Source organism: Leucoraja erinacea, chromosome 29, assembly GCF_028641065.1.
Source record: "Leucoraja erinacea ecotype New England chromosome 29, Leri_hhj_1, whole genome shotgun sequence".
NCBI classification, from domain to species: Eukaryota; Metazoa; Chordata; class Chondrichthyes; order Rajiformes; family Rajidae; genus Leucoraja; species Leucoraja erinaceus.
Genome location: NC_073405.1, coordinates 1,457,501 through 1,466,112, shown reverse-complemented (window position 1 = coordinate 1,466,112; position 8,612 = coordinate 1,457,501). Strand labels below are relative to the sequence as shown.

At 45.7% G+C, this 8,612-nt stretch overlaps 1 protein-coding gene across 1 annotated transcript in view; it reads right to left on the bottom strand.

Annotated features, from left to right (window-relative positions):
* Window positions 1-4,628: 4,628 nt before the first annotated feature.
* The window catches only part of matk (megakaryocyte-associated tyrosine kinase), a 50,915-nt gene continuing 46,931 nt past the window's right edge, over window positions 4,629-8,612 (bottom strand). Inside the window, exon 14 of the mRNA XM_055658295.1 lies at window positions 4,629-5,240. Within this exon, the coding sequence (XP_055514270.1) occupies window positions 5,058-5,240 (183 nt within the window). The 3' untranslated portion in view covers window positions 4,629-5,057. The remainder of the gene's footprint in view (window positions 5,241-8,612) is intronic.

The following is an 8,612-nucleotide window of genomic DNA, read 5'->3' as shown; positions in this document are numbered from 1 at the left end:
AGCCTTTCCACTGACTGGACAGCTAGCACCCAACAAAAGGCTTTTCACTGTACCTCAGTACACGTGACAATAAAATAAACTAAAACGAAAATACTAAATGATCTCACAAAGTCAGTGCCGAACATGATGCCAAGATGAACTCGTATCTGCCTGTACATGAATCATATTCCTCCAATCCCTGCATCTCCATGCACCCCTGTTAACTTACCCCATGACCCAATGATTAAACAACACACTGCTGTGCCAGCCTCATTTACATTGATGCCAAGACTGCAGCTCAGTTAGACAGTGCCACTCCATGAAAGGTTAGTGTTTCACATTTTGCACCACTCCTCCAATCTAACCGTGGCTCTCTCTGTATATCCGTCGGACAGCTGACAGACTCACGATTAAATTAATATATATATATATATATATATTTACTTTCTAGATAGATGACTGCGGACGGGGCCAATGATGGGGACAGTATCACGTCCCTAATTTACCATTCAATTTGATAATAAAATAATTCCGCCGGTCCTGGCTCTCACATGGAAAACAATCTTGTATTCTTTACGTACAAGGATTAGCGCAGCTGGAGCTTAGATTCCAATCAGCACTTGTATTCATCTCAGCTATTCGAATTGTTGATTGAGTTTGTGTCTAATCCCTGTATTACTCTTCTCCACTTACACAGTGTCTCCTGGAGTCTGCTACTTCCCCAGAACCACTCCTGGAATTCCTCTTTGCCTCAGCTGCTCCACGGGATGGGAGATTGCAACCTTCACGGCAAAAGGATTTGAGTATAGGAGCAGGGAGGTTCAACTGCAGTTGAACAGGGTCTTGGTGAGACCACACCTGCAGTATTGCGTACAGTTTTGGTCTCCAAATCTGAGGAAGGACATTATTGCCATAGAGGGAGTGCAGAAAAGGTTCACCAGATTCCTGGGATGTCAGGACTGTCTTATGAAGAAAGACTGGATAGACTTGGTTTATACTCTCCAGAATTTAGGAGATTGAGAGGGGATCTTATAGAAACTTACAAAATTCTTAAGGGTTTGGACAGGCTAGATGCAGGAAGATTGTTCCCGATGTTGGGGAAGTCCAGGACAAGGGGTCACAGCTTAAGGATAAGGGGGAAATCCTTTAAAACCGAGATGAGAAGAACTTTTTTTCACACAGAGAGTGGTGAATCTGTGGAACTCTCTGCCACAGAGGGTAGTCGAGGCCACAGTTCATTGGCTATATTTAAGAGGGAGTTAGATGTGGCCCTTGTGGCTAAAGGGATCAGGGGGTATGGAGAGAAGGCAGGTACGGGATACTGAGTTGGATGATCAGCCATGATCATATTGAATGGCGGTGCAGGCTCGAAGGGCCGAATGGCCACGTGGCACCACCCTGTTTCGACGAACGTGCAATCCACCTGGCGACGAACAAATTAAAGCGTAACAGATCAAATAGAACAAGTTGTCCTACAACTTTAGGCACTGCACGCCATATGCAAGAAGCTGCTGCTCTACAGCAGAACTCCAGCAGCGGACCTGTTCACCAGACCCCGGCCCACATTAACACAGAGCAATGTCTATTGTGTATTTAATCTTAACTCTTCAAGCTTGTACTTTTTATACCATCTGTTTACAACCTTGGCCACTCCCACTTCTCCCCTCTCCCATCAGGCCAAAGGTACAGAAGTGTGAAAACGCACGCCTCCAGATTCAGGGACAGTTTCTTCCCAGTTGCCATCAGGCGACTGAACCATCCTACCACAACCAGAGAGCGGTGCTAGTATAGACAATAGGCAATAGGTGCAGGAGGAGGCCATTCGGCCCTTCGATGTGATCATGACTTTGGTGCCTTCCCACACAGTGGGAAACTTTGATTCTGCTGTGTGGCGATGTTTTATCTCAAACCCTATAGTGTGTTGTGTCCTGTTTATTTTTATTGTATGGCTGTATGGGAATTCATTTCACTGTGCCATCTGGCACATGTGACAATTAAATCTATCTTGAATCTTGAATCTTGAATCATCCCCAATCAGTACCCCGTTCCTGCCTTCTCACCATATCCCCTGATTCTGCTGTTTATGTTAAAATGTATTTTGTGTGTTTTTTTGTTGCATTTTATTGGCATGACTGTACGGCGAATCAAATTCCTCGTATGTTGCAAAAACATTCCTCGTACTTGGCTAATACAGTATCATTATGATGATGATTATCTTTGATTTAAACCAACATCTGCACTTCCTTCCATCACACATTATTCCAGCCACAGGTTTGGTCATCAGGTTGTGTGAAGGTTGTCCATGTCCCAAGCTGCTCCCATCCCTGTGGCCAGAGTGTGGCTCCCATCATGTGCACTGTCCTTTAATTGTCACTGGCCTGGGCCTCAGCTACCACCGTGTCCTGTCCCTTCTACAACTGCGGCACTGTTACTACACGGGAAATATTATGCACCGTGTTTTCATTTCTCCTGTGCCTTGTATCCAATTATTATTGCTTCCCGCAAAGTAGCCTTTCCTATGGACATAAGTGATAGGAGCAGAATTAGGCCATTCAGCCCATCAGGTCCACTCCACCATTCAATCACGGCTGACCTATCTCTGCCTCCTAACCCCATTCTCCTGCCTTCTCCCCATAACCCCTTACACACATACTAATCAAAAATCTATCAATCTCTGCTGTATAAATGACCATTGACCTGGACTCCATGGCCGTCTGTGGACTTAGACTGAGCTTACAAGTGACTGGTGGCTTCCAGATTATATAGATGGACACAGAGAGAGCTGCAAGATCATGTCAACATGCTTTATTGAACCAATCAACTCTGCAAATCACGTGTCTCATTGTGCATGTCATGCACATATATAAACACAAAATGCTGGAGTAACTCAGCGGGACAGGCAGCATCTCTGGAGAGAAGGAATGGGCGACGTTTTGGGTCGAAACCCTTCTTCAGACGTCTGAAGAGGCTCTCGACCCGAAACACCACCCATTTCTTCTCTCCAGAGATGCTGCCTGTCCCGTTGAGTTACTCCAGCATGTTGTGTCGATCTATTTTGTTTTAAAGAATAATCTGCTCACTGGACAGTGTGAGTCAGTGTCACTTGCACACGTATTCAGCGAGCCTTGTGTTGGAACAGTCAGCTGGGTCAATGTGTAGGAAAGAACTGCAGATGCCGGTTTATACCCAAGATGAATGTGAAGGTAAATTTGCTGATTGCAGTTAGCAATGAAAAAACACCTTACTGGTGGGATAATGCAATTCTGTAATGAGTCCAGGATCATTTCCTGTTCAACTCACTCTATCCCCAAAACAGGACCAGTCCTGGGAGCAAAGTTTGCAAAAACAAATGAAGCTTCTAAAAAACAGATATTTCATTATAATTTGTTTAAGAAGGAACTGCAAATGCTGGAAAAATCGAAGAAAAAAAAAGAAATGAAATCATAATGAAAGGTAGACAAAAATGCTGGAGAGACTCAGCGGGTGAGGCAGCATCTATGGAGCGAAGGAATAGGTGACGTTTCGGGTCTCGATGCTGCCTCACCCGCTGAGTTTCTCCAGCATATTCATCTACCTTTCATTATGATTTCATAACTTTCAAATTTAGCCCCCCACATCACAGGTCGGTTTCCTTATTTATGCAAACACCCAAATACAAATTTAAGAAAGAAAATATTAGGCTATCGTGAGGATGAACCTGTTGTGAGAATGATTGCTAAATGGCTCCTGCAGCTTTATCTGTTAATCCAGCCATATGATACAATAGTCTCATCACAGTTTAATTATGGCTTGAATTAGATGGATGATGAGATCACAAGCGGTGATGGGGAATAGCAACAAGTAGCCCAGACCCCACCAGATGATGACATGCTCTTCACACCAACTCATTGCAATTCAACAGCTTCAGGTAAATGACACTTAACACAATTGCCCTTCCGTTGGTACGGTTTGTAATGAAAACTATACATCACCACAGTGTATGTTACTGTTACAGAGCACCCACTACCCCACCATGGGGTGGCACAGCTGCCTCACAGCTCAACATAGAAACATCGAAACATAGACAATAGGTGCAGGAGTAGAGGCCATTCGGCCCTTCGAACCTGCACCGCCATTCAATATGATCATGGCTGATCATCCAACTCAGTATCCTGCACCTGCCTTCTCTCCATACCCCCTGGTCCCTTTAGCCACATCTAACTCCCTCTTAAATATAGCCAATGAACTGTGGCCTCAACTACCTTCTGTGGCAGAGAATTCCACAGATTCACCACTCCCTGTGTAAAAAACAGACCCGGGTTCGATCCCGACTACGGGTGCTGTCTGTACGGAGTTTGTACGTTCTCTCCGTGACCTGCGTGGGTTTTCTCCGGGTGCTCCGGTTTCCTCCCACACTCCAACGTCGTGCAGGTTTGTAGGTTAATTGGCTTTGGTAAAAATTGTAAATTTTCCCCTAACGTGTGTAGGATTGTGCTAGATTACAGCTGATCATTGTCATTTGAGCACACTCACAGCAGTCATGTGTCGACACAAGATGGAGGAAGGAACTGCAGATGCTGGTTTACACCAAAGATAGACACAAAATGCTGGTGTAACTCAGCGGGACAGGCAGCATCTCAGGAGAGAAGGAATGGGTGACGTTTTTCGGGTCGAGACCCTTCTTCAGACTGATGTCAGGGGAGAGGGAGATAAGGAGGTGCAAGGTGTGAAAACAGGCCAAAGGGGATGGAGATCAAAGAAAATGTAGAATATAAGATTGTTAGCTGGGAGAATGTAACAACAAAACAAACAGACAAAATGTAGTCAGAGACAGAGAACTGGGAAGGGGAAGGGATGGAGAGAGGGGGTTGCTTGAAGTTAGGGAAGTCAATGTTCATAGTGCTGGGTTGTATGCTGCCTATTCCAGAATCTAGCAGGCACAAGGCATATTCCCTGATCACTCTGTATAACATCAATGACCATTGATCCCGTATCGCTGCTCATTTAAATCTTAATTGTTGAAAATGATCCACCTGGAAATATTAGTCCAATAAAATCTATTAAGGCTATTCCAAATTGTCCTTCAAATAGTTTTTTCTTCAAACATATTCTGACTTCCGTCCTTCCTTCTCCATCTTCTCCTTGAGTTTTTTGAAGGTGGGCCGTTTGCCAGGGTCGTGTTCCCAACAGGATCTCATCAGGTCGTAGACGGGGACCGGACACTTCTCAGGCGACTCCATGCGATAGCCTTTCTCCACTCGCTGTGACACGTCTGTCAGTGACTAGAGGGAAACAGAGAGAGAGCATTTTGTAATCCCGTTTTGTACCCAGGAGACCCAGTCCACAGTCCAGGCAAGTTCACAAGTTATAGGAATGGAATTAGGCCATTCAGCCCATCAAGTCTGCTCCGCCATTCAATCATGCCTGTTCTATCTCTCCCTCCTAACCCCATTCCCCTGCCTCAGACAATAGACAATAGACCATAGTACAGGAGTAGGCCATTCGGACCTTCGAGCCAGCTCCGCCAATCAATGTGATCATGGCTGATCATCCCCAATCAGTATCCCGTTCCTGCCTTCTCCCTGTATCCCCTGACACACGTACTATTTAAGAATCTATCTATCTCTGCCTTAAAAATATCCATTGACTTGGCCTCCACAGGCTTCTGTGGCAAAGAATTCCACAGATTCACCACCCTCTGAGTAAAGAAATTTCTCCTCATCTCCTTAAGCTCAGGACCCGAGTCAGGTCAAGAATGTTTTATTGTCATATGTTCCAGATAGAACAGTATCCCGTTCCTCTGCCTTCTCCCTTATCCCCTGCACACACAACTATTAAGAATCTATCTGTGTCTCTGCCTTAAGGAACTGTAATTTAAATGGACACAAAATCCACAAATTGACTTGGCCTCCACAGGCTTCTGTGGCAAAGAATTCCACAGATTCACCACCCTCTGAGTAAAGACATTTCTCCTCATCTCCTTACGCTCAGGACCCGAGTCAGGTCAAGAATGTTTTATTGTCATATGTTCCAGATAGAACAATGAAATCCTTACTTGCAGCAGCACAACACAATATGTAAAATTACTGTGTAGGAAGGAACTGTAAAATGAAGATGGACACAAAATGCTGGAGTAACCCAGCGGGACAGGCAGCATCTCTGGAGAGAAGGAATGGGCGAAGTTTCGGGCCGAGACTGAAGAAAGGTCTCAACCCATTCCTTCTCTCCAGAGATGCTGCCTGTCCCGCTGGGTTACTCCAGCATTTTGTGGCTATCTTATCCAAACTGACTGTTCCATCTGACTGCTGGAAGGGGGAGGTCAGTGACAAATGATGCAGTTGATGCAGACTCCACTGGTGGTCAGCAGAGGGCAGAATATGTGGGGGGGGCAGGATGTGACGTGCCCCGATATGCAACGGTACTAGTCTACATTGGAGCAAGTTGAATAGCTGGAAAAGTTGAAAAACTTGCAGTTTGCTCTGAACTCACCAAGTAAAACAATTCACATTCAACCTATTGAAACACTTCAAACTTCTCGTTTTTGCACCTGCAATGGGGACTGGCGGTTAGCATGGACGTGTTGGGCTGAAGGGCCTGTTTCTGTGCTGCATGACCCAAGAAGCTTGGAATTTTTTTAGGAAACAATGAGTTATGAGTTTGGTTTATTGTCACGTGTACCGTGGAAGAACTAAAAGAATAAGGGGTCGGCCATTTGGAACAGAGACAAGGAAACACTTTTTCACACAGAGAGTTGTGAGTCTGTGGAATTCCCTGCCTCAGAGGGCGGTGGAGGCAGGTTCTCTGGATGCTTTCAAGAGAGAGCTAGATAGGGCTCTTAAAGATAGTGGAGTCAGGGGATATGGGGAGAAGGCAGGAATGGGGTACTGATTGGGGATGATCAGCCATGATCACATTGAATGGCAGTGCTGGCTCGAAGGGCCGAATGGCCTCTACTACTGCACCTATTGGTTATTGAAAAGCTTTTTGTTGCGTGCTATCCAGTCAGCGGAAAGACAATACATGATTGTGGTGCTGGCTCAAAGGGCCGAATGGCCTCGTCCTGCACCTATTTTCTATGTTTCCTATGATTACAATCGAGCCATTCACAGTGTACAGACACATGATAAGGGAATAACATTTAGTGCAAGGTAAAGCCAGCAAAGTCCGATCAAGGATAGTCTGAGGATTGCCTGACTCAGCATAAATAAGCAGGAAGAGGCAGCGAGGATGGTTCCTGTTGAAAATGACAAGCGATGGGGGTTTTGTGTGAGGGACATTAGCAGGGCAGCCACAGAGCTGCAGTGTGATCACACTTGTCCAACACACACAATAACCTCTCCTTGGGATTCTGCAAGGAGCGGCTCCCATTTAACAGGTAATTAAATGTCACATGGGGATAAGGAGCGGGGTCTGTGGGTGGGGGGAGGATAATGGGAGATTACAGGCAGGAAGGTTTAATCCCACAGCAACAGGGCTGCCAAGAACATCGTGAGCCGAGAGAGTCGACCAGGCTGAGGAAACGGCAGCACATTCTACACGGCTCCTCTTTAACCCATTCACAGCATCATCTCCAGCGCCTCCAGAGATGCTGCCTGTCCTGCTGAGTTACTCCAGCATTTTGTTTCTATCCCCGGCTCTCTACTTGACGTCTTTGGGCGAAAAGTACAGAAGTGTGAAAACGCACACCTCCAGATTCAGGGACAGTTTCTTCCCAGCTGTTATCAGGCAACTGAATCATCCTACCACAACCAGAGAGCAGTGCTGAACTACTATCTACCCTATTGGTGACCCTCGGACTATCCATGATCGGACTTTGCTGGCTTTACCTTGCACTAAACGTTATTCCCTTATCATGTATCTGTACACTGTAAATGGCTCGATTGTAATCATATAACCATATAACAACCATATAACAATTACAGCATGGAAACAGGCCATCTCGGCCCTTCACGCCGAACACTTGCTCTCACTTTGTCCCATCTACCTGCACTCAGACCATAACCCTCCATTCCTTTCCCGTCCATATACCTATCCAATCCAAAGAGGGAGTTAGATGTGGCCCTTGTGGCTAAGGGGATCAGGGAGTATGGAGAGAAGGCAGGTACGGGATACTGAGTTGGATGATCAGCCATGATCATATTGAATGGCGGTGCAGGCTCGAAGGGCCGAATGGCCTACTCCTGCACCTAATTTCTATGTTTCTATGTTTCTATTTTTAAATGATAAAATCGAACCTGCCTCCACCACTTCCACTGGAAGCTCATTCCACACAGCTACCAATCTCTGAGTAAAGAGGTTCCCCCTCATGTTACCACTAAACTTCTGTCCCTTAATTCTCAATCATGTCTTTCCCCAGACTGGATAGCACGCAACAGAAGCTTTTCACCGTACCTCGGTACACGTGACAATAAACTAAACTGAACAGTTTTATTCCCATATGCCCCTGAAACAGAACAATGACATCCTTACTTGCAACGGCACAGTAGATATGTAAACATAGTGTGCAGGAATATAGACACAAAGTGCTGGAGTAACTCAGCGGGACAGGCAGCATCTCTGGAGAGAAGGAATGGGTGAGGTTTCGGGTCGAGACCCTTCTTCAGAAGGGAACTGCTATGTAAACATAATACTCTGCAAACACCAACATAAACACC